Source organism: Toxorhynchites rutilus, chromosome 2 (genome assembly GCF_029784135.1).
Source record: "Toxorhynchites rutilus septentrionalis strain SRP chromosome 2, ASM2978413v1, whole genome shotgun sequence".
Lineage (NCBI taxonomy): Eukaryota > Metazoa > Arthropoda > Insecta > Diptera > Culicidae > Toxorhynchites > Toxorhynchites rutilus.
In genome coordinates, this window is record NC_073745.1 from 203,446,838 (window position 1) to 203,473,733 (window position 26,896).

The 26,896-nt window shown below is 40.0% G+C and overlaps 3 protein-coding genes across 4 annotated transcripts in view; 2 read left to right on the forward strand and 1 right to left on the reverse strand.

Annotated features, from left to right (window-relative positions):
* Nucleotides 1-238: 238 nt before the first annotated feature.
* Nucleotides 239-1,699, forward strand: LOC129766609 (uncharacterized). The gene has a single exon (XM_055767188.1). The coding sequence runs from the start codon at nt 239-241 to the stop codon at nt 1,697-1,699; it is 1,461 nt and encodes a 486-aa protein (XP_055623163.1).
* Nucleotides 1,700-5,588: 3,889 nt separating this feature from the next.
* Nucleotides 5,589-22,169, reverse strand: LOC129769065 (tripeptidyl-peptidase 2). 2 transcript variants are annotated; one of them, XM_055771079.1, is made up of 10 exons: nt 22,032-22,169; nt 21,367-21,594; nt 14,332-14,965; nt 13,346-14,269; nt 13,134-13,290; nt 12,731-13,076; nt 12,564-12,669; nt 6,721-7,840; nt 6,472-6,661; nt 5,589-6,345 (listed from the first exon to the last, which is right to left on the reverse strand). In XM_055771079.1, exons 2-10 carry the CDS (start codon nt 21,526-21,528, stop codon nt 6,136-6,138), a joined length of 3,849 nt encoding a protein of 1,282 aa, XP_055627054.1. In that variant the 5' UTR covers nt 21,529-21,594; nt 22,032-22,169; the 3' UTR covers nt 5,589-6,135. The 2 variants fall into 2 exon arrangements, with proteins under 2 accessions (XP_055627054.1, XP_055627053.1); XM_055771078.1 differs by having other exon boundaries at nt 21,945-22,130.
* Nucleotides 22,170-22,653: 484 nt separating this feature from the next.
* LOC129769067 (tumor protein D54) overlaps nt 22,654-26,896 on the forward strand; it is a 38,405-nt gene continuing 34,162 nt past the window's right edge. Inside the window, exon 1 of the mRNA XM_055771082.1 lies at nt 22,654-22,839. Within this exon, the coding sequence (XP_055627057.1) occupies nt 22,821-22,839 (19 nt within the window). The 5' untranslated portion in view covers nt 22,654-22,820. The remainder of the gene's footprint in view (nt 22,840-26,896) is intronic.

The following is a 26,896-nucleotide window of genomic DNA, read 5'->3' on the forward strand; positions in this document are numbered from 1 at the left end:
AAATGACGCAAGTAATACTACGTTGAGACAGCGAAGTTCCTCTAGGAACGTTAGTGCCATTGAAGAAGAAGAAGCGTGCTATTGTGTATTTTAAGGCGATGTTGGTATTCTTCAACCAAGTTCTTCAACGCCTGATCTTGAACAACGTTGTCATCCAATACCTTCATCTAACGCAAATAATACACAGCTGACTGTCTACTATCAGAATGTTCGCGGATTAAGGACTAAGACCAATGACATGCTTCTATCACTTCTCGCCTGTGACTTTGATGCAGTGGTACTTACAGAAACGTGGCTTCATTCTGGAATATCAAGTGCTGAATTATCAAGTAACTACGTATTGTATCGCTGTGATCGTAATTCACTCAGCAGTCACTTGTCCCGTGGCGGTGGTGGCTTGATTGCAGTGAAATTTGAGCTTAACTGTAGTTCGGTGCATCTAGTAGACTGTGAGAGTTTGGAGCAAACAGCCGTGCGCATCATTCTACCCCGGTTCTCATTGTTCATCTGTAGCATCTACATCCGCCCGAACAGTCATGTGGATACCTACGCCCGTCACGTTGAATCCATCCATCAAATTCAACAAATGGCCAACCCTGATGATGTGATCGTAATCCTCGGTGACTATAATCTCCCGAATCTAGTGTGGACCTTCGACGATGATTTCAATTCATTTTTACCTCTTAACGCATCTACGGAGCAGGAACTAGCATTAGTAGAACCAACACTGTCGTCTGGGTTATATCAAATTAACGACCTACTGAACGCCAACGGTAAGCTTCTTGACTTGACATTTGTTAACAACCCTGACCGTGTAAGTCTTGTCGACTACCCATCGGCGCTCCTCAAAGTGGACGATCACCATAAGCCGCTGGCTTTAATTGTTAACTTTTGTTCCCGAATGGAAGATGACTCTTCTTCTCGCTCTGAGCTTGATTTTTCTCGCTGTGACTATCATACTGTAAATAACAAAATTGCTTCTCTGGATTGGGACCGCATACTTGACCATACATCAGTTGACAATGCCGTATCCACATTCTATGAACAATTGAACGAAATTATTAGAGAAACAGTTCCGTTGAAGGCCCAGCGTTCTAGGAATTTTAATCAACCCTGGTGGACTCCACAGCTTCGAAATCTCCGCAATAGGCTGCGAAAAGCGAGAAAACGATTTCTTCACGACAAAACTCCAATACGCAGAAGAGAACTACACGAGGCCGAAGAAAAATACAAGAACTTGCAGCTTGAAAGCTTCCGCAAGTACATAAATGCTCTTCAAAGCACATTCAAACAAAATCCAACTTCTTTCTGGAGTTTCGTACGGAACCGGAAAAACTTGACGCGGATACCGGACAAAATCGTTTATCAATCCAGCAACTCCGACTCACCACTTTCTTCTGCCAATCTCTTTGCCGAATTTTTCCAAAACATGTATGAAAGCAATTCATCTCAACCAACCCGCCAGTATATTGACAGTCTGCCATCTTACAATCTCCGTTTCCCAGTACTTGTGTTTGATGAAGATGTGGTGCATAAAGCACTCAGTTCAGTAGATGCAACAAAAGGAACCGGTCCGGATCTTATTCCCCGGTCTTCATCAAGAACTGTGCAGCGATGCTCGCCAGACCAGTTTCTATGGTTTACAACCAATCTCTGCGCGAGGGTATTTTTCCCGAGACTTGGAAGCTTGCATCGATAACTCCAGTCCACAAGAAAGGCAGCTTTCACGATGTCGAAAACTATCGCCCGATATCGATTTTAAACTGCCTAGCAAAAGTGCTCGAGAGTCTAGTTCATGGTGCACTATGTCCGATTGTACAGCCTGTGATTTCAGAGTCCCAACACGGCTTCGTTAAAAAACGCGCAACCACCACGAACCTTATGGCATACACTCACATGCTAATCAACAAAATCGAGAAGCGGCAACAAGTTGATGCTGTTTACGTCGATTTCTCCAAAGCTTTTGACAAAGTACCCCACGACCTTGCTATTCTGAAAATGGATCGACTTGGTTTACCATCCTGGATCATAAACCTGCTAACCTCATACTTATCATCCCGCAAAGCTTTTGTCAAGGTCCACGGTACTAGATCCAACGAATTTACGATTCCATCTGGTGTGCCACAAGGAAGCATTCTTGGTCCTCTGATTTTTGTATTATTCGTTAACGATCTGTGCGAAAGGTTATGTTCGGAGAAAATTTTATATGCGGATGATTTGAAAATTTACCGAGTAATACATTCAAATTTAGACTGCTGCATACTGCAAGCTGACATTGAGCGATTAACGGTTTGGTGCCAGGAAAATGGAATGCATGTAAACGCTGAAAAATGCAAGGCCATCACATTTACGCGCTCTCGCTCCCCTATTGTACACGGATACATGTTGAATCTCTCGCCACCAATAGAATCAAAGATCTGGGAGTTCTTCTTGACAGCAAGCTGCGTTTCCATGAGCACGTCTCGGTCACAATTTCAAGAGCAAATGCGATGGTTGGATTTTTGAGACGCAACACAGCTCATTTCGATGACGTCTACGCTCTGAAGTCGTTGTACTGTGCTTTTGTTCGCAGCGTCTTGGAATACGCAGTACAAGTATGGGCCCCATATCACGCTGTACATATCCAGCGCATCGAACGTGTTCAGAAACGCTTCGTAAGGTATGCTCTACGTGGCCTGCCCTGGAATGATCCAACCAACCTACCACCCTATGAACAGCGCTGTGCACTTATTGGAATGCAAACCCTGGAAAGCCGACGATTGATGCTACAGAGAATTTTTATTTTCGATGTATTGACAGACAAAATTGACTGCAGCTATCTACTTCGAAACGTTAGCCTACACGCACCATCCCGACAGCTACGCCACCATCGAGTCCTGGCGATGCCTAATCACCGTACCATATATGGGCAAAATAATCCATTAGACGCTTGCTGCCGCGTCTTTAACGAGGTATCTGAACTGTTCGATTTTAATATTAGTAGGTTAATCTATAAGAATAGAATTGAGTCCCTATAAGCAGCCTGTACAACCATTAGGTCGAAGACGTTTGACATTAAATAAATAAATTTATTTAAAAAGATATAATTGTAAAAATATACTCCAGAAAATATTTTTTATTTGATTTCATTCAGTTTTATTAGTCATTCGATTCAGCCACCTCATTGTTCTCAGTCTGTCAGACTGAGAACGCGAGTAAAGGATGGAACGACCAAAAAGTACTAAGACAAAATAACGTTTAGAGTATGTTTATTCTTATTAATTTACCTGAACCTTAAAAATTCATGTTTTCATGGCGGGTTCTTATCCTTAAGCACGAATGGGACGTTGTTGGCCGCATACCACTCCAGGGCCTTTTTGCCGTAGTGGCATGAGGCCAAATCAGGTCAAAACCGCACGGAACCCGTGTGCTGCTGCAGGAACGGCAGGAGTCGTTTTTGGAGGCACTCTTTGACGTAAACTTTCTGGTTGATGGTGCCGGTTGTTACCAAAATACTGCTCTTCTCTCCACACGACCATATCGCCTGCCAAACCAGATATTTCTTTGCGAATTTCAACAATTTAATGTTTTTAAATATTTCTGTCACCTTGCCCCTTGAATTCTTGTCCCGGAAGCTGGTTAAAATCAGTTTTGACGAATGTCTCGTCATCCATAATGATACAGTCGACTTTGGTCAATATCGTCGTGTACAACTTCCGTGTCCTCGTTTTGGCCGAATTGTTTCGTTTTTCGTCGCAGTTTAGGGTCTTTACCTTCTTGTACGTTGACAGCCGAGCTCTTTTCTTGGTGCGTTGCACCGTGGTGAGAACACTCCTGCATCATCTGCGACATCCCGGATCGATAAGTTTGGATTCCTCGTGTATGGTTGTCTGTTCGACCGTCGGGATGCGGTTTTCTCCACTTCCATGCTTCCGAGTTGTGGTCAACCTCTCCCCAAACACTCTAATCACTTTAGACAACGTCGTTCGAGGCAAATCGAACCTTTTCGCTAAATGATTATGCGACAAAAGTGGAAATTCTTGGTGCACGTGCAGAATTTTTCAACGCCGTTCCTCATGCGTGAAGGCCATTTTGACAACAGAAGAGACCGGCCAAAAACAGAGTAGGCACATCATTCTACACATGTGCCAACAAAAATAGGGGTTCCCATTTTTTTTCAAATAATCGATTATGGGATTGAGTACTTTTTGGTCGTTCCACTCTTTATAGGAAAGTTTAATAACGATGCCGGTCACTTCCTTGCGGACACCAGAGGAAGGAAAGGAATGTTAGTATGATATTCGTGACCAGAAGGGTCGCGATTTATGCGTGGTTCCTTTGCGATTATCATGGAAAAATCACTGAGGTAAGTGAAGTGATTATGTAAATGTGAAATATCGACCACTCGACGAAACGAGAATCTAAAAGTCCCATGTGTCACAACAGGCGGCAAAGATTACTTTTAGGTAACCTGAGAAGGAAAACCTGTACAATTAGTTGAACCGGTTATTTATTACGTTATTCATCGTGCCTCTTTTATATCGAACTTTCTTCCGAACGGCAGAAAGTTATCTTTTGGAAACATGAGAAAGTAACCGAGGAAACTTCTCTAGAAACAATCGATCCGGTGATATGTTCCGTTAGGCACCGTGTGTACGCTTTATAAAAATCCAATCGCGAGGGTCCGCAGTCTCCGTTATCGACAGGATTTTTAATTAAACTACCTCGACCAACAACAGACGCGACTCATCGTTCGGCACGGGTCGGGTCTCTTCTTAGCTCAGAAGTTTAGCCAATTCTTCCTTTACGTAATAGTCATTGTTACGGTATTACAACCGTTCTCCTTAGTGGGTTTTGACCCTCTGCTCTGGTTCTCAATAGTTTTAGGTACTTTTTCGGAAATGTTACTATAGATATCCTTCAATCGGAGAAGTAGAGTTATCTGATATGAGATAGCGACCGACAGTCCAATCGACTATTAGCCCTCAACCGACCTTAGATCATTTTGTACCACTGTTTGGTCAAATTGGAAAAGTGACAGTTTGTAATGTCGTGTCAGAAAAGACCATAAATCCCATGATGCTCCATGAAAAGCCTTTGACCTTTTCTGAAAGCTTAACTTGAATAATTCTGAAAGATTAACCTTTTGATAAATTTCCTGGTTCATGGTTCCAGAAGTTACGGAAGCTTCACCTTTCTGTCCACAGTAGCTGTTTGCTTACCATACGACGAATTCGTTTTAGTAATTTCTCGTCGAGCTTCCTTGAGCGTTTCTTTGTCTCCATATTTCGATTATCGGTGTGGTCCGGTAAAACTTGTGCCTTGGATATTCTTAAACCAGCTTAAATCCTCTGGATATAGGATTGCAAACTCCTGCTATTTTTATCGCATGTTCTGCTCTCGATGACAATTTCGAGGTTCCGTTCGAAAAGTGTAACCACTTTCAACGAGGCTATTTCTGGGTTTTCTGTCGATGGGCAGATGTCTTCCAAATCGTTCCAGGACATCACAAACCTTAATTCTAACAGGCTTTTTTTAATATGTGAACCTCTGGATGTTTGTGATATTTACAAATGTTGAATACTCATAAAAATTGCTGTTACTCGAAATCTGAATTAGCTTGACTTTATTAATGAAACGACCTATTTGGATCTTGTTACAGCAGTTACAATTATAACGATTCTTTTTATGTTTTGCAACACAGAATGCTTATCCGGCGTCATTCATATTAAATTGGATGGTATGCGTAGTTTTTGTTAAGAGTATGTTATGAAATCAACTAGTTGGCAAAAATGAACTCCGATTTTTCCGCGATGTTCGCCAACATCTCTCTCATTCGACTGCAACAAATACATTCACAATATACTATCTGAGTTCGGAAAATACTCTGCGTGGCTGATCATTACATTACAGATGGTTCGGAGCAAATGGAAGGTATTTAGTACAATAAAGTAACCGTTCAAATGAAATCGAATAAAGTTTGTTTTGTTGAATGCAGCTGAATACGACTGAGATCCGTTACACCGTTGAATATTATTTGCTACCTTTTCTAATGGAGTAAACCATAAGCTCACAAGTACAATAAGAATAAACAACGCCGACGACTTAACACGAAAGTTGAATTTGCTATTTGTTAATCTATACCGTTTGAAGAACTTAAAACAACCGATATCCCTGAGGATTGGAGGTAACAATCACTTTGTTCAGTAGTTGCTCGATGTGGGCCCATTTGTTCTCGGCAACGACGCGAATCTGCTCATCAAGAATCTCTCGCGACAGTTTCTCTTCGTACAACTTACCAAGATATTTCAGCATACGACCGTAGTGCTTCCACGTGTAGGCGTGCCAGATTGATAGCAGAAGAACCTGTTGATGCGGAAAATATAGATATTGATATTCCACTCCAAAATAACAGAGAGATTTTACAACTCATTCTCCAATGGTTGTGATATGCCGTAAGTGTTTTCATTAATTATGTATGAGTTCACTTACCTTCGAATCATTATAGTCGGTAAACTTCCCAACGTCGTTATAAATCTGTTCAATTTCCTCCAGCTGATCCCCACTGCCGTCACCTACTTCGTTGCTATCCACAACCGCTTTGATGACACGCAGCTTGCACAATGCGATCAACTTTTTCTGGGCAGCTTCAAGTAATTGTTGCTTTTGTTTGTCCATTTGGCTGAAGGTAAAGAAAATTATGTGTTATTCCCCATAGTTTTCTTTCGATTGAATACTCACGCTTTAATCTTGATCGCATTCGGTCTATTATCAGTCTTCAAGCCATAAAACGCAAGCAATGCGTTCTGGTCGATGTCCTTGTGCACTAGATCGGCTAGCTCCACAATTCTCAATAACCGGACTTTGCTCACAGCAGCGGCTGAAGCGCCAGCTTCTCCCTTCTCCAAGCCGGATGCGAAACTTAGCGGCAGATTCGATTTCAAATCACCATTGTCAAGATTGTCGATCAACGCAAGATGTGCCGCCAAAAAAGTGGGATTGTCCTTCAATACCGTTTTGTAAACTGTTTCAGCATTTTCCGAATCCAGCTTGGGAATTTGCGACACGTGATAATCACGGAGGCCCTCGCTGTACTCCTCGAATTTGCTTTTACTATCTTTGGAGTTGCAGCTGCCGTTCTTTTTCACCGGAGGTCCTTCGATCAGGATGTACTGGAAGTTATGAGTATCGCATTTTTTGCCCAGTTCGTCCTTCGCGTACACTATGGTTCCTTCCAGCCAGGAGCATTGGTTCGGGAACGATGCTTTCTGAAGCTTTTCGTTCGTAATTGGTGCTAGATAAATTGGTCTAGTAACGCCCGCCGGGAAAGCGCAAGTCGTGACCTTTTTCCCGCTAATAATGGCTTGATTGTATGACTTGTATATATCCAACGAAAGTGAATTGGCGAGCTTGATGTTGGCCAGCAAATTAGCTTCGGAGATTTTCTCCAACCAATCTTTTTTCTCGTGGCGAATCTGCAAACGAATCATGTAGTCACCCTTCTCAAGCTTCAAGTACGAATCGTTCGAGTACGCATCGCCGCACCCAATCATCATCTTGTTCGAGTCGAACAGCATCCAAAACTGGGACTCGAATTCACTCTCGTACAAAACGGAACTAAACAGTGGTGTATAAAATGCAATCTCTTGACTTTTGTTTAAATGCAACGCGTAAGTTAGGATGTTCTGATAGATCTGGCGACCCGGATGGATAACATCTCTAACCGTAAGAGGAGTAATTTTGGTGTCCGTGGGTTTCAACACCATAGCGGCTGATTTAAGCGAAACCGAGGGTAGAACTTCTTCCGTGGACAGCGTGGTAAGGTCTATCCGATGAATGCCACATGCGCTATGCATCAAATCTGCAAACAATGTGTATGTATCATAATATCTTCGTTCGAAATTATGAAGCAATTCAACATCAAATTAAACAGCCGCTGCTCTGACCTTCGTCGATTCTTTGAAATGCCCACAACTCCAGTTTCCATTATTTGTACTATCAAAAAAAAAAAGGTCGGAAGCCTGTCCTGTCCTATAAAGTTGTTAGAAGGGCTATTGATATTCTAGGAAAAATATCATCTTAAATACACTAAAATACTTAACATTGAATCTAATAAAATTTAATGAAACATAAAATCATTGAATTTGTAGTTGTAGTTGTAGTTGTAGTAGCTGTGAAATATCAAGCATTATCTAAGCGCACTAAGCCCCACGTTTTGACAGGGCCAATTTTTGCTCCTCAAATTGTACCAACCAAAAGAGCGACTAAAGTAGTAGCTAAATACAAGTTGAATGTACCACTGCGAAAACTATCGTAGCTATCTACCGTTCATACTACCATATATTGTCCTCACTCCAGTCAACCTTAGTTTCCCAGCAACAAACAACAGTCTTTCCTAACGCTGCTACTACATACAACGGTTTGCTTGTTGTTGAGGAAGATACACTGGCCAGTTCCCGAAAAGAATTGAAACATTGCGTTGCAAGCCACACCCACTTGTGATTTTCCTACCAGCTGGTATACATAAAAATGGCTGCCCCGCTGAGACGCGATCAGTCACTTCCAACAGTAAAGTAGTTAACACCATCAACCAAAAAAGAAAACAGGAAGTCGGTTATATCTGTGGTATAACCGCAAGGATGACGTAGGACTATCGTTGATTTAGTGATCTTTTGTTTTTAGTGTCATCTGAATCTATTCTGAATGAAAGAATAAATGAATATGTGGGGGACTTCGAAAACGAGAGCGTTACTTTGGAGGCACAATATTCAGCGAAGGAAGTAATCATACAAAAGTTTGTAACCTAATTTCCGTTTGCTTCGCTTCAATCAAATCGACTTGCCTGTTTTCTCAAATCACGACTTAATTTTCGCATCACTTAATTTTGAAATTTTACCAACTCCAAGACAAGTTGAATATCGAGACTATTATTCAATGGATGTAGATGGTATTTTCCAAGCCTTTCAATCTATTGATTGGTTAAGTTTTTATCGATCAAATGATCCTAACGTATTGCTTAATTTTTTCAACTCAAATATAAAATATTTGCACGATAATTTTGTAGCTATACGAACATTCATGCCGGAACAAGCTAAAAACCCCTGGTTTAATGATCGGAACTGTAGATCCATCATTGCTCGTGATCTGGCTTACAAAAAGTGGAAAAATAGCAAAAATCCTAATGATCATAAAGTATTCAAAACACTTCGGAACAAAGTGACTCTACTTATTCGTCAGGCGAAGGAAACGTTTTATGGTAGCCGGATTGACACCAATGTTCCTTCTAAGCAATTATGGAAGAGATTGAAAAACTTAGGGCTAGGTGAATCTAAGAAATCATCTCCTGTGTCATTTGATTCAAATGAAATAAATGAAGTTAGCAATGTTTCTGAAAGATCAAGTTTTGTTCAAAATGACAACAATCAAGCCTCTATTGCACGAAATTCATTTTATTTCAATTTAATAAGCGAAATTGATGTCGTAATTGAATTATTCCACATGAAATCTAATGCAACAGGTCTTGATTTTCTTCCAATCAAATTTCTGAAGGCAATTAATCCACTTGTGATTAAACCCATAACCCACTTATTCAACTGCATCATAACAACAAGCATTTTTCCCGAGGGTTGGAAGATGTTGAAAATAATTCCGATTAAAAAAAAAGGCTAATTTTGACAGTATTCAGAATCTACGTCCAATAAGTATACTTTGTGCGTTATCTAAGGTATTCGAACGGATTGTCAAAAACCAAATCTGCCTTTATATAAATCAAAATAATCTGTTAAGTTCAATTCAATCCGGGTATCGGCCTAAACACAGTACAAAAACTGCTATGCTGAAGGTATTTGATGACATTGGGATGGTCTTGGATAAGGGACGACCAGTTGTTTTATTACTTCTGGATTTTTCTAAAGCCTTCGATACAATTTCCCACGAAATGCTTTGCAAAAAATTGTCTCATAACTTCAATATTTCTAATCATTCAACCACACTTATTCAATCATATCTGACAGATCCAACGCAGACAGTTTTATGTAATGGGGATTTTTCTAGATTCCTTCCTATATGCTCTGGAGTACCTCAGGGCTCAATTCTAGGACCAATATTGTTCTCTTTATATATTAATGATCTTCCTCAAGTGTTGAAATTTTGCAAAATTCACATCTTTACGGAAAATCAACGATGAATTAGCCAGAATATATGCATGGTCGAACATGAATAAGCTTGTGTTGCATTTTAATAAAACCAATGCGTTATTCAACAACTCTCAAAACAACATCATATTAAAACCGACGTTGGAGTTTAACAACTCAACAATAGAATTTGTTGAAGATTTGTCATTAGTTGTCATTACTATTTAATCCAACTTTAGTTTTGATAAATATATATTCAAACAATGTGGGAAAGTGTGTGCTGGTCTTCGTACATTGTATGCTACTACATCTTTCCTTAGTGCGGACATGAAACTCAAGCTTTTCAAAAGTCTTGTGTTACCTCATTTCATCGCTTGTGATTTCCTGCTTTCCGAATCATCAATGTACGCTCAATCGAAATTACAAATAACATTGAATGCATGTGTACGATATGTATTCAACTTAAATAGATTTTCCAGGGTTTCTCATTTACAATATCGTCTGCTTATTTGCCCATTTATAAAGTTTGCGCCTATGAGATGTTGCTAAAAACAAGCTAAAAACCCCTGGTTTCATGATCGGATCTGTAGATCCATCATTGATCGTGATCTGGCTTACAAAAAGTGGAAAAATTGCAAAAATCCTAATGATCATAAAGTATTCAAAACACTTCGGAACAAAGTGTGTTCTTATTTGATCTTGCGAGAACAAGTCATCCTGGCTATTTACATGAAAAATGAAATATTTTAAGAACCGCGCGCGCAAGGAAATATGTTGTCCCTCGACACTCCACTTCCAAATACGGCAATTCATTCTTCGTGAGAGTTGTTTCACATTGGAACTCATTACCCAACAATCTTACTCTAATTAATTTGAAATTTGCAGAATAAATGTTTAGAGCACTTTAACCGTTAAATTGATAGAATTAGTCAAATTCATAAAAGTATAAAAGTTGTATTAGTGACGCACTATTCTGTATACAATTCATTGTAGCATTTAAATAAGACTAAGGTCTCAAGTTACATAATACGAACGAATTAAATAAATAAAAAACAAAATTTCCAGGTTCCTTGGCGACAGGTTGAGGAAATCCGTCGATTGCCATATAAATACATCACACTTACACAACAGAACAACAGAACAGAACATACCTTGGCTGGGGCAAGCTGAGAAGAGAATCAGTAGTGGTCAGAGGGTATAATTTCATCTTCTCTACTCTCTCTAGAGAACTGGAACCCAAGAAGGAAGCTGGTCACTCTATTTCGAGGATATAAAAGGAGCCAGCGTAGAAAGACGAGGCCTCTTATTGCTGCAACAATAGTAGAAACCAACATGTTGCGTACGCGCCAAATGGCTGAATAGGGCAGCTAACATCAGCCTTCTTCCGCCCTGGCCACGCTACGCCATACCATGGAGAACCGCTCCCCCAGACACCAGAGCTCAGCCCAAATCCAGCCAACCCGGAGACACTACACAACATTGAATACATTAATACACATACACATACACTGAATAAATATTGTAAGTAGAAATCTAATCGTGTTCGTCATTTTATGGTAGAGCTCGTATTCCTTATGTGTGGAGTGATTTAGGGATTAGTCGGTGGCTTCCAAGACATCGGACCTGGACGTTGCCTTATAGAGGGCACTTGGGTCGGGTGACGTCCGAACAATAGAATTGTTGTCTCCATCTCATGCGCTTCCGGGCAAGGAGGTGACAAGTTGTATAATACAAAATAAATTGCTTGGATTGTGATATGATGTGTATTCCTTTTCCAATAGACAAAATATCTGTTGCATCAAATCAGACAACATAATTTTTGCGTTTGCTCATCCTTTCTCACAACACCCATTTCGCGTTTGAGAAATTGTTGAGTAAACATCGTTTGCCACTTAATTGCACCTCTAATAAATAGCCGAAAGACGTGGTCTTACGTTAATCAGCGCTTCCATGATGAACGTAGCTAGCCTCACCACAACGGCGACAACATGCTCCAATCGTTTAATTCTAACTGAGTGGATTTTCGAGCGGCCCTCGCTTATATACCGATTGGTGATTTCAATAGCCTATTTTCAAAGCAATTTTAAGACTATTGAAACAAGTTTTTGGATCAAAAAGTAACAAGTATATAACGCATAGACATTTTATCTTTCGAATGAAGTGTTTATCATGCCATTTCGTTCAGTTGTTTAGGAGCTATTAACGCTCAAAGCCTCGGTCTCCGGCGTAACGCTCTGGTTTTATAAACTTTGATTTCACACCCCGGTATAGAAATGAAAGACGTAGTCGTACGTCAATATTAATCAGAACTCTGGAATTTGAATATTTTTTGGCGTGGAATCGCTCTATGTATAATGTTTTTTTAAAATCGTTTCGTCGGTTCAGAATCGGTTGTTTTATTCGGCCATTTCAAAGTGAAATTGCTATATATTAACGTAACAAAAAACTTACTTCCATTCAGCGGGGAAATTCCATGGAATTTGATAGAAAATTTCAATGGCACGGTTCCAAAATTTGACCAATACTTCGCAATACAAACTTCCAGTATATTATCGCCCTTGAAGAAATGATTATCGTAAAAAAAATACTCTCCATTCAGTAGGAAACACTTTACTTACCGCAACCTTGAAAGGGTGGACAGTGGTTGATACACTATTCACAGGCAGTATTTTCTGTGTTTCCAGGGCTTTGCAATATTTCATCGGAAGTATTTGCATTGTATGGATGAGGAATTTTCCCCCGACCGTGTCCTTTATATCAGCGGAAGTCATCTCGAGCACAGCCCACGTGGCGTACTTTGGTACCAGGAAGAAATTCCTTAGAATGGTGTTTGGTTTGCATGGAATCGCCTCCGTATGACTGTATTCGAACGTCTTTGGATCTACCACTATCGGTTGAACCAATGTTACTGGTATCTCGAATAGGACGCCTTTATCAACACTCGAGGAGTCGTACGCTTTGATACTGCAACGAAACCGTTATGATTGTTAAACTGTTAAACTTTCCGTAGAACAAACATACCTTGCTTTGTGAACTCCGGTAGTAAGACCTGTTGGATCCACTTTGACACTTATCGTCCGTGCTGAATAGCAAAGGTCCAAGAAAGATCCACATTGAATCCATGGCTCTGAGGGTATGAGTGTTAGTCTGACATTGAAACTTATTTTATCAGCGGCAGCTGCAATATCAACTTGTTAATCTCGTGACAGCGGACAACATAGAGCAAAACTCACAGGCATATTTCTCATTGAAAAATACTGGTTCAATACTAACGTTGAAATCCTCCGGCTTTGTCAATAAACCTTGACGCATGTGAATACCTTTGGCTGCATTATTTCCCACACTTATCGCAAACCGCAAATCATTCTCCACCAAACCGCTGTACGACGTGAGGTTCTCGAATGCTTTCTCCACATTCAAAAGTCCATTACCTTGCGCAAATTTATCCACATAGTCTATTCTGGTGGCAGTGTTCCAGAGGGCTCTTTTAATACTGAACGCAGTATAATTAATGTTCTTTTGCTTCAATCCGGACAACAATAACGCCACCGATCCGGCCACATGTGGGGCGGCCATGCTGGTTCCATTCATCAGTTGTGCTTTGGACATTGTAAACTGAGGCACAGATGCAATAGCAGCCCCGGGAGCACACACGGTCACCCCGAAGCCACCATCTATGCACGGATCCCGTGAAGTCCACGTGTAAACATTACCTGGAAGTTTTTGTCGCAAGGCATACTCCGCTTCCATCATTTCAGGGGACACATAAGCTCCCACACCAACGCAGCTTGGTTGGCTTATATCCGGAGGAGTGCCGATGGTACACAGAGCAGGACCGTGATTACCTGCTGACGCTACCCACACCACACCGTATTTGTTAACCAGTTCACTCATCAGCTCCCCGACCCGTCCTGAGTTGGACCAGTGGCCGTGCTCACCATAACTCATGTTAATAACATCTATCTTCCGGCCAGCTTCACACAGTTCTATCACCTTGATGATCGCCCGAACCAACGCTGTTCCTGTTTCCATCGAACCCAATCGACCATCCCCAATGGTCAGCGAAACAACCTTAGCAGCAGGAGCCACACCATCCAATTCCGGATTGTCAGGATGGTATCCACATGCGATCGATGCAACATGTGTACCGTGGCTTGCTGTCAAAGAGAAGGAAAAATTTTATGATTTGAAACGTAAACACGCGCTTTGTAATACTCACAGCACATTCCAACGATTTCCAGCACATCTCCACCATCGTGAACATTAATCGAAATCGACAGAAAGTCATCCAAATTAACCATCTCATGAGTTTTACTGTATTCCGCCACATGAACCGCATTTTCCAGATCCCCGCTTTCCGTAGTATCGATAACGGCAACCCAACCATTCTCGGTCAAAAACAACACACAATCGTACGTCGTTTTCAGATCGGAGTACTTCTTCTCGCACGCGTTCAGGTAATCAATCGTGCTCTCCAGATTCTCCTTGGTGAGTTTATCCTTCACGGAAAAATTTTGTGCTGTGGGGTTCTTGGTGTCAAAGTCCGCAATATCCCTGCTAACGGCCGCCAACGCCTTTTTGTGCGATTCATCCCACGTTTTGAGTTTCGCATCGGCTACAATCTTTTCCCGGATACGCGATGGGTACAGATCGTGCATACTTTTCAGTCCGATGCGATACTCACTGCCGTTGGCGTTTTTGGCTTTCATTGCGCTGGACAGCCGCAGCGTTCGCCCCGATAGACCAACGATCGTTTCTTCCGGACTGGCCGTAACGACTTTGCTGGTGTCTACATCGCCACACCCGGAACAATCGTAGCGCTCGATAACTTTCACATCGCCGCCGGGCAGGGTCTGTATGGGGGACAAATATTCTTGTCAATCAACCAGATGATTTTGAAAATGTTTACTTTCTAGAATTTAACCAAAATATGGACAAAAACTGACCACAGTGCAACTTGGAAGGAACTTTATTGGTGTTTGCACCTCGTTATTAGCATAATCCGTGGTTTTCGTTATCCACAGTAACCTCAAGACTATTCCGCTGATAATCGGTGTTCTACTGCATGTTGGTACAAACTATTTTTCTAATATGTGATTATGTCTTTTTCGTACTTCTATGGTGTACAAAATGAAAAACAAAAAAACTCGCATCGCGAAAATCATCTAATTTCGAGCGCTTATCGCTCAGTTGTTGAAGAGTTCAAACTCAGAGTTTATTCGTCTCTAGTTTGTCTTCCAAATTTCAAACGCCAATCCCACCCCTTAGAGTAGTGCGATAACTCTTGAAATAAAAGCAACTCTTGAAATAAAAGCAAATAAAATTCAATTTGCTTACCAAATTGTAATTATATATATGTATATTACCTTCGAAACGTAGTATAAGAATTTTTCGATTTTTGTTTGTAGTTAGACAAAAATCTATTTTAATACAAGATGACGGGGCAAAAGTGCGCACTTATTGAATTTTACTTCTGAGGTGACTTGTAACAAAAATAAATGCTTCATCATTACCAGCGGAAGATGCATCATTACCAGAGTGTGTAGGCACCATCCAGTGGGGAGGAGGGGGTGCTGTATGATGTTCTATGGATGGATATGAGTGGGTGTTATGGTCGAACATACCACGTGGTAATTTTTGGGAGGAATGAGACTGACAATATAAGATATCTGAAAATGTCCAACATTTGAAACAGAATTCTTTTTTACTAGCAAACTAGCTGACCCGGCGAACTTCCTCCCATCCACAATTGATATCTTTATATATAAAAGAAGGATTTTCCCGCGTACGTACAACTCATCATCACGGGAGGATGGCTCATCAGATCTATGTGGTTCATATATTTTTTGAATTCGTCTTACCCAAATTAGAATTATAGAATACTATGGAAAATATTTGGAATGATTAGAACAATTCGAAAAAAATTACTATAACTATAACTCATCATCACGGGAGAATGGCTGATCAGATCTGCGTGGTCCATATGCATAAGAATATTTAAAATAAAAAGGGAAATTCCCAAAAATAGGTACGCATATTTATGTTTCACATACAAACTCTCTTGAAATGTATTCGTTATGTTTACCAATCAAAATATTCTCTAGAAATAAATTATATTGCAGAACAACGTTTGCCGTATCAGCTAGTATTGATATAAATCATTTCGAACACTCACGTTTCCACAGAGATTATTTCTATAATAATAATACATAATCTATACTCGCGGTATTTTTTTTTTGACATATAAACCTGATGCAGACTAAGGCGCATCAATCCTGATACTGACTGTTTATATCCGTTGCTCCATTTTTAAACAATTATTTATTTTTCTTCCTCATCTTGGATTCGGCTTTGTCTTGGAGCGCTGTTGCTTCGTTGCGCTGTTGTGGGGTTCGAAGAGACAGACGATGGTTCCTCATGAAGCTAGAATCCCCATCTCTTCCTGTCAGCTTTGCAACTTGATTGAGTTCGTGCTGGAGGTTGTTGGCTTCCGCAAAATCAAACGCCAGACGACGTAAATCTTTGAGAATCATACCATAGAAAGCTTTGTCCAGTGCGCTGCAGTGGTCCGCCAGATCCTCAGACTGCTCACTCCTAAATACTTGTCTGAACCGCCCTAGGTGCTCGTTGGCACATCCCAGCAGAAATAGAAATTTCAATAAGCGTGGAAACACACTAGACGGCTCTCCCGCGCGATTCTCGCAATGACAAGTCGCAGCAGGAGCTCGATGAAAAACACATTCAGCGGCTTTCGACGGCTTCACTAGCGGCCATTATCATATTTTTATAGACGGATGCAAGACGAGTCTATGGTACAAGGTACAACTGTTTGGACAGTAAGCGGATTAGAGGGGAGGTATATAAAGACAGAATGGTGGAAAACGGAAGAGGGATGTTTACCTGAGCGAGAGGGAGAAAGAAGTTGATCGCACACGTCTGAAATATTGCATTTCTCGATAATTTGGGTAGTATTCGAGAATCCGCAGCTACATGACCGCAGAGTGATTTTCACGTATTGGCTCACCGATAGTACATTAACTATTACCTTGCTTCATGTGCACCGCATAAACACTAATACTATCACAAAACCGTTGCGGCGCATCATCTCCATCGAGCCACCGCAGAGAATGAGGAACCTTACAACAGTGACTTTAGAACCGGCCGTACCCGCTCCGCCTTGTGTGTTTTATCTCATTCACATTCCATTATCGAGGCCCCGCGGCGGTCTGTCATTGCAAAATCCGCGCGGGGAAGCCGTCCAGTGTGTTCTTACGCTAAAAGAAGATTCAAATCATAAATCACTCGCTGATATGAGCCTCTTCCTCAGAGCTGATTCAGAAATATCAAGGTCTGCCGCAATCCGATGTTTCGAGACTCCCTTCCGAAGCCTCTGACCGGGCCATTTAAGCATTTCTGGAGTGCATTTCTTCAAATCAGTTTTCTTTTTGTGGGTCCCGTTAAAAAATTTGTTGAAAACATTTTGACGTAGGGCTCCTCTTTCATTTCTGTACCGGGGTGTAAGTTCAAAGTTTCGAAAACGAAAGAGTGACGCTGGACTGCAAGGAACATTAATACCTCTTTTCCGGCTGAACGGAATGGTATGATGATCATTTCATTCGAAAGACAAAATGTCCACGAGTTATATGATTGTTAATAATTGACCCGAAAACTTGTTTCAATAGCTATAAATTGGTTAGAAAAACAGGTCATTGATTGAAACCGTATATAAACTCGCATACGCTCTGGAAATCTATTCAGTTGAAGCGACGATGTGAGATGAGGACGGTCGCACTCAGACGCCTATGCATTATGGTCTTCTTTTGTGGAGGTGTAGTGCAGGAGTAGGGTGAATTTTTTTCCAAGGGCCTTTCTCAAGGCTAGAGACGCATGAACTGAAGATGTTTAAAGTCTGTATAATACAAAACCTGACCTGACCTGGCTTTCGTTCATTTCTACCTCTACTCTCGTATCGCTTGGGGAGTGGATACTACTTACGCTGGGCTTTCCGGTTGCACAGAATCCCGCCCAAACCATGCACGAGCCTCCACAAAAATTCCTGGTTAAAAAAAACTGTTCCTCCTATCGTAAATTATGCCAGTACCATTTGAAACCATCAGTGCCATTCGAATTGCACTTTTTTCGTCAGTGAAGATAACCTATACATTGAAGAACTTTTCGTTATGGTATATAGAAAAATGTATTCTTTTGGAAACATTCTTTGTCACAACATACCATGTCCCACTGTCGGTTCAAGTGAGCTTTGGTAAAACTCAGACGTCTTACGATGTGAGATGGTGTGAGATGAAGAGCTTTAACCTTTTAAACCCTCTCTATGTAAGGATTTTTTACCAGAACTTGACGAAATGTCATCCGAGTAACATTTAAATTGAAATATAGCTTTATTTGCATAAGCGATTCTGAGGTATTCGAAGCTGTTCTAGCTATTTCCCGCTGATTCCGGTCAGAGAGCTTCGAATTACAAGGAGCTCTCTCCTTCTTATCGTATCCCTGAGGATTCGTCAAATAATTGAGCACTACTTGATGGCCAGACAAAGTAGCCAGATCATCACCTGGTCTTATAGATGTTAGACAGAGTGTAGTAAAAAAGTAGACAATTTGACGATTAAAATGGGTACGTTATTTCGATTTTACTAACCACTAGTTTTCCTCCCACAACGCAACGAGCAATCATTTTGCCTACTGCTAGGGAATTAGGTAACAATGTGAGTCGATGCGTATTTTGAATTATTCTCCATTTGCCGATAAAAGGCAATTGTCAGTTGGCAGAATCAATGGAGGGATGATCTTGGAATGCTCTTGGAGATAATCTTGGATGGTTTATTCTATTCTTCCCAAAGATTTAATGAAAGTACGGCTCATAAGGTTAAACATTGATAGAGATATCAACGATTATAAGATTTGTGTTCTGGTTGTTCTCCAATCAATTCGTGTTTAAATCCATTTTTATTGTGTAAGTCTTGCTACATACTAACAATTTATGTAATTGTTGTCCAGGATATCATGATATCGAACATGTTGCTTGGTAATGTAAAAAGGACAATTGAAGAATTTGAATGCCAGATCATGATAGATATTATGTTACCCATGTCTGACTTCCTTAGTTGTAATTATGTTATTATTTTGCCCGCTTCACTTCCCTGAATTCATTGTCCGTTCTCCACTCCCTTCCCTATGAATAAGCAAAACTTAGCACCCGATTAGATCAGTTTTCTACAGCAGTTACACGAACTTCCCAAGAGAGCATTCATGGCTATAGGATACTCAATATACATCACCTGGCTAGAAAGTTATTCCAGCCCTCTACAATGTTCCTGACATCATGGCAATGCAGGAGAAAAGGTCTAGAAACCAGTACCACAAATTATCAAAATCTGTTCACGAATGAGGACATTAGCTTTTTCCCAGTATCGGATGAATTCTCTTCTGTTAAAACTCAACGCCATATCTGTCATAATGTGTATAACACAAGAGTCGAGACGCATGAACTTTGTCTGGTATATTGAACGAATAGAGCATGAACGATTTTAAGAAAGCCTGCATTCAGGCACTTCCATTACTGTCAATAATTTCAGGTGATTATCACGAACGTTAAATTGATCTTCACCGCTTGCAGTGAATTTCTATTGAAAACGTGTTTGATTTCCATATTTAGAAACAAAGGAAGGACCAGGAATCCGGAGAAGGCAACATTAGCTTTCGTTGAGCGTTGACTGTTGTGCGGTTGAGCGACGTTTAGCGTTGAATGGCGTTGAGCGTTCCGTTTCCGTTTCTTTTTCTTTTTTATACTATATTATAATGACTTTCAACACTTATTGGCTGGCTTGTCACTTCCCTTTTTGGAAGAATGTCGGGAGTGAGAATTGAACTCGCGATCTTTAGCGTGAAGGGTACGGTCCGTTTCCGCTTTCTATGATCTGTTACTATCGCTATTTCGCTCTAACACGATCTTAGTTTCTAACACTTTCTTTATCTAACTCCATTTTTGGTCTTCTATGGCGGTTTTCCATGAACCGGAAGTCACTATCTCTTTTTGGAAAATGGCATCGGAATACGATATTCGACTTCCGCTGTTTAAACCCTTCCATCCAATACCCATATCGTAGGGGTTTTATTTGATTGCTGATCATTTATAACCAGTATCATTAAACCGGAAATCAAAACAAGATTATGTTCTGTTTTCGCTCGTCTGTTATTGTCACCCATTGCCCATACAATTGGGGTGTATGCCATTTCTGGCCAATCGGGAGTAGATTCATAAAATATAGCTAGAGTTATACCATACATTCCATTGCCGAAGTCGCCAAAAACAAGAATGTTGTATGATAAATGGCTATCCTTTACCATTAATCGATTTCATTCTCTCAATTAGTTGACGTTGAATTTTATGCTCTGATTTTCACTAACACGCAATGATATTCAATTTCGACGTTACGAATATCATGACGAAAATGAATATGCAAATGAAAAATGAACTTCATGGCAAGCTGATGTTGATGTTCATTGCACACTGGTGTTCATTGATAGTGTTGTTTCATATTCATCGACTCTCGCTTGAGCATTAGGTTGTCAATACAAGACAGGCTGAAATTCGCCGCATTTGAATGCCGTGAACGTGAATATTTTCGGCACTGCTAGAAACAGACCCATCCAATATTTTAAGGATATTTCATCAGGCATCAGGTAAAAATTTTATCATTGTGAATGAAGAAGGGTGATATAAATCCTTTTTTCACAAATTGGTCGAGAATTCTTCTCGTGTCACTCCACAAATCTTCTCGCGCAACTTATATCGAAACATATTACTCATCTTATTGAACACATATTTTACAGCACTGTTTGTAGGAGTGAATTTCGGAAAATGAGCATTATTACAAAAAATACAATTTCAGGTCATTGCTTTGTTCAAAATAAAAACCCCAAACATGGAAACAAGTGCTTGGTTGAGTTTCACTTTGTTTTCGACAAAGTAGACACTCGTATTCTTAGCAAGGCGTTCATTGACCTAGAAGAGCCAGATGATTCTGAAAAACATAGACAAATGTACTGTGTGTAACGTTACAAGAAACAGCACGAAAAGTGTAGGATGAGTTGCCGAAATGCGTTTGAGGACAAATTCCTTCCCGTTCTTTCTTCTAACCTAACCTTCCAACATGCTTACACTGCATTTGTATCGAAATATCGAATGACGATCGAATTAATGTTTAGGACTGTAGGAAAACTGTAAACATCATACCTCGAGTCCTTTCGCTCGTGGATCGACTCCCGAGTCCAGTATCGCAATAGTCACATCCTTCCCGTTGTACTCCGGATACTTGCGGATGAAACTTAGCGCCCCGGTCTCATTTTTTGGCACCAATGAACCCGCAGGGAATTTGATATCCACTACATTTTCCATTTTCTTCAACTTGATATTTTGCTCCGCTACTACTGCTGCTACTGAAGTGTAATTTTGACAGATTGGCTGGTCGGGGAGAGAGAGACAAGAGTTGTTGATTCACGAAAACGACAGCCAAATGATGATGTTTTGTCCCGATCGGGTCGTAGTGTACGTGAGAGCGGAAGAAAATAAATACAATTTTAAAGCATCATGTGCACTCCGTATCGAAGATAAAAATAGACTGATTGTTTTTTGAAAAATCAAAACAGGAAGAATGTTTTCTACTATTTAGAGTAAAACTAAAAGACAATTTAATGTGAATGTATAAAACATTAGAACGAAATTGGCCAATTTAATTGTTATTCAGCATATAATTCGTGCCCCTATATGAAAGGAATACATTCTCACTCATAATGTATCTACGAAACACTTACGTGAAACATATGATCTTTAAGCTTCAGAACTTTACTAAATCTAACTCGCAAGAAACGCGATACCATTCCCTTCATAGAGTAACTTACGTAAATAAACTTTTTATCTTAAATTATTTGCATAATGTCGCGCTTATTTCCTTAACACTTTCGTAATACTACACTACACAAAACAACACCACACCGAACATCGTAACGCACGTTATGTAAATCCAGCTTAACCAAGTCTCTGCAACAGCTCTGCGATCTCGGGTCTGACCAAGACGGGTCTATGGTACTAGGTGAGGCCGTTTCGTCCAGCCGGGTGCTATGATTGATGCTAGGATCGTTAGCAAAATCTCAAGCAGAACTGTCAGTGGGATACCCAATTCATATGAAAACAAAGGGAAAATGTCAGTGGGATACCCGATATGTTGGCTCCTGTCAGTTCAATGGGGGTTCTCTAAAGACGTCACCCGGCTGGTTTCGTCACTAAGTTGGTTAGGGGAGCGGTATATGAAAACAGTACGGAAGAAAGCAGAAGGGGAATTATTTGCTTGTAGCGTGAAAGAGACAGACTGATCACGAGCGAGCTTCGGCACTACTGTATTGTGTTTTGTTTACAAACAAAGCACAGTAGACTTCCAATATGGCTGAAGAGTGGTTTTAGCAAGTTGGCCCACCTTAGGATATACTTCTACGCGCCTTGGGTCTGACATTCGCAATGCATACGTCACACGTCACAGGAGAAGTAATTTCAGTGCATTTTTCATCCAATCGACACTTGTAGGAAATCAACCGGAATCCAAAATTCGAATTCTGTGTCGTTTTTGCAAAGTTCTCACAGGAAAAGTTTTGCAGCTGTGGCAACAAGAGTATTGTCTCCACGGATAGTTGAAAATGGAGGAAACACCATCGTGTGAGTAAACATTATTCGGTACAAACCGAGCTGATGAGATTGTGTTCTCCATGCTCAGTGGGCTGGATTTATTGATAGCTATTGTTTCCACATCTGATGTCAAACAATGAAGTAATACAGCTAATTTCATGATTTCAATAAAAAGTGTTTGTTTTGTCCATATACCCATGGTGCAGAAAACAGATGCAGGTCTGAGTCATACGATAGTGGCTCGGCTTGTCAAATTTGTACCAATTCTCTTATCACCACTATTCATTATTACGTGTTTCGAAGCCTGTTGATCTTATCAAAAATATCATTTTTAACCATTGGACTTTAAAATATCGATACATTATTTGATGTAGTACTATAAACTCTCGCCCTAATGTTTCATTTTTATTCGAATCACCAAATTACAATTCAAGGCTCACCAAAAACTAGCGTAATAATCTTCTCTTTTCACGGTTATTTTGGAAAAATTGTTTCTTCGTAGCAAGATTGAGTAAGCCTTTCGTGAGAAGTGGGATTCTATAATTAAACTTTTCGTCATAATTATCCAGCGTCACAATAAGTCTAATTGACGTTAGCCCTTTGAACAGTTTAAACCGTTCAAATCATAGCGAGCAATTATATATTAATTTTTTCAATTGTCAAAGGGAAAAACATAGTTTTCAGATGGGAATAGCTAAAGTGTAGTCTGCCCAAATACAAATGATACAAGAGTGTTTTTAATTGAATAGAAAAAAATTATAGGAGGTTGTGTCCAAGATACGACCGCATTGTGACGTAGAACTACGCTGTTATTTTTTATAAGTCGCTTGTTTTTACCTTCGGATATTATTCTATAATGCTGTGAAATTTTAGAAACAACTGCTTAGTAGAATAATCTCTGGAATGGTTTTTTCATTGTAGAATCAGTTGACGATAATTGATTGATGATTCATTCTTGCCCTCGCAAAACAATACACTAGCTTATCGTATGTCGCAATTTATTTCATGTCAATGCATTGGAAATTTACCTCGAACGCTATTCCGGTGGCCTTTTTCGCAATTTCGCATAGACTCGGCTACAGTCGATTATATACATGTTGCACCAGCACCATTATTCCACATCTTATAACTACATCAATATATCTTTGACACCGCATGGAAACAACAACTTTTCAACAATGACAACCGTTGCAAGTATCAAATATGCTACATGTTATTTAGTATTGCCTCAAAGGAATCGCACCTCTAGGCATCGTTCGTACAACGTAAACCAAGCGCCAAACAAACGTTCGCCATAGCATGCATACAGAGCCATACATTGGTGGCTTGAAACTACCAGAAATATGAATACTTCTCATCATTTTGCGCTATTCTCAAAAGAAACGCTTCTGTTAATATTACTGCCCTTGAGAAAAGTTGCATTACTTTCTCATGCTTAAAAGAAGCGCCGCTGTCACCCTTAGTGGAGGAAGTTTTGTTACTGGCAAGCGAAACCTAATCACATACAAAATTCCAGCACGACATTTACCTTCTTGGTGACTAAAAAAACTCTTTTCGTTAATAACAACTTCGAAAATAGTAGCAATGCTTCATTATGATCAATATTAGCGCAAATGCAATCCTAGTTGAAGGCAGTTTTGCAACTGGCACGTGAATCCAAATAACTTATAACATTCCAGTAAGACATTCAAGATGCTTGATAATCCCCAAATAATTTTTTTGGCACACAACCTTAACACCTGCTTCACCATAACGTCAGTTTAATGCATTGATGCATTCTCAAAGGCACCAACGAAGCCCTTATGATAACGGAAAACAAACAATGTTAACTGCTTGGAAAAAGACTGAATAATGCCACACAGCTTGTACTCTTATGTAACACCCATCGATGCGAATTCGCTGATGAGTTTGTCAAGAGCGACCGCCTTCGCCACCAGCGGGGGGAGCTTGATTTTGGTTGCTGCCTGGGTAACTGTGTTTACATTTTCGACCGACGCGCCGAAATCGCCATCGCGTGCATTATTAGATGACGCTTGTCTCGAAGTTTTATTGCACCTGGCAATGCGTTCGTTTTTTGCAGGGCTCGAGCCTGCCTTCCTCTTCTTCTTGCTTATCACACACTACGCAAAGCGTCCAATTTATGACGCGGAAAGAATACACATGATACGAATAACGCGAAAAACGAACAGAAAAAATCACACGACGATATCCAAGTTGGATTACCACTGGTGGGGTCCAATCTTAGTTCGAAGCGCAGCGAAAGCAAAGTGAACTGGATTGCTCAACAGTCCGATGCCGAATGAAAGTTTGCCTCATCGAGATCCACTGTTTATACTCTAGGCAAGTATTCCCCTTCAATCTTCTACTTTTCCTTTGTTCACGTATACTTTAAATCCTACGATTTCCCCTCCGTTGGTCGTCGATAAGTTGCTCGTTATTGACAGCTTTGTTCGAGAAAGCACACAAATGGACAGAACAAATGTAGGGGAAAATAGAAACGCTTAGAGTTTTCATGAATTTTAACCATTTACAAACCAGGGGATTCTAATGTATAACATATAAAACAAATCTTACGGTATTTCCGATTCGTTTAGTATGTAAATCGCCAAAATCCGTTCACGGCAAAAATAGTTATCAACGTTAACTTTATTTCATAAAAACTTGACCTGTTTTCTGATTTGGCACCCTTAATGAAAGACGTAGTTCTACGTCAAAAAAGACTTCTAAACAGAGGTAAACAGGAGTAGGTCAGTCATATGTTTTAATAAGATTTTTCTAGTTAGACTATGGGCCTGATTCTCGAATACACTTCACGGGGGAAACGAAATAAACGGCACGCCATTGAACTACGTTTTACGAGTTAGTGAAGTGTTGAAGATAATGATGAGTTTTCAGGCAGAATGAGCACTTTTCAAATAAAAAATCATTAATGAAAATTAACCTCTTCGTATCAAACTGGTATTCAATGTGAGTGGAAAACTTTGTTTTCTTCGTGTGATATAATAATCTCATACAAAAATTTAATCTGAAGATAATTTGGTTTTATAATGATAAATTTAGTGGGAAACTAATCTCGCATACACTACGAATACACTTCACGGTGGAAACGGAATGAAACGTATTCGCGATGACAACGGTACGGTGTCGACATCTGGATACGAGATTAGTTTCCCACTATATTATAATATCAAATTATCTTCAGATGAAATTTTTGTATGAGATTATTATATCACATGAAGAAAACAAAGTTTTCAACTCACATTGAATACCAGTTTGATACGAAGAAGTTAATTTTCATTAATGATTTTTTATTTGAAAAGTGCTTATTCTGCCCGAAAACTCATTATTATCTTCGACACTTTACTAACTCGTAAAACGTAGTTCAATGGCGTGCCGTTTATTTCGTTTCCACCGTGAAGTGTATTCGAGAATCAGGCCCTATATTTTTGGCTATCATGTGTATTTGTCTTATTGGAATTTAGCTTCTTCTTCTTCTTCTTTTTGGCTTTAAGAGGGTTTAAACTTTTCAGTTCATTCGCCTCTAAAAGAATTTAGCTTTTTGTTTAGAAATTAGCTTAGCGAATCTAGGATTAGATAGAAAGTCAATTTTTAACAATTTACGAACGTTTGTGCAGACGTTTTGGGACGAAAAAATCACAGTTAACAAGCTTACACCATTTACGTGGATCAAATCTTCACTTGCTTTAATGTTTCCGACTCCATCCGAACCATTATCACCGCAATGTTTGCGTTAGTAAAGACATTTTTACAGCAATTGATGCAACCATTACCCCCCTTCCCTTGCAATGAACATCTCTCTTAATGTCTAATTTAAATAGAAAGGGCAGAGATATCACTGTTTTACAGTGGTGTTGTAGTCTTATTCCTGAATTGGATACGTTCAAAATCCTAGAATCAATTGTGATGCTATTGCTCCGTTCGGAATATGGCTTGCTTCACGAACGGATTTTTCTTTCCACGAATTTTATATTATCCGCTTGGATCGCACCGACTCATATGAAAGGGTGATATTGCGAATCAATAAGAGCCCCTCATTTTTTCGAATTGACCTTCCATTGACAGAAAG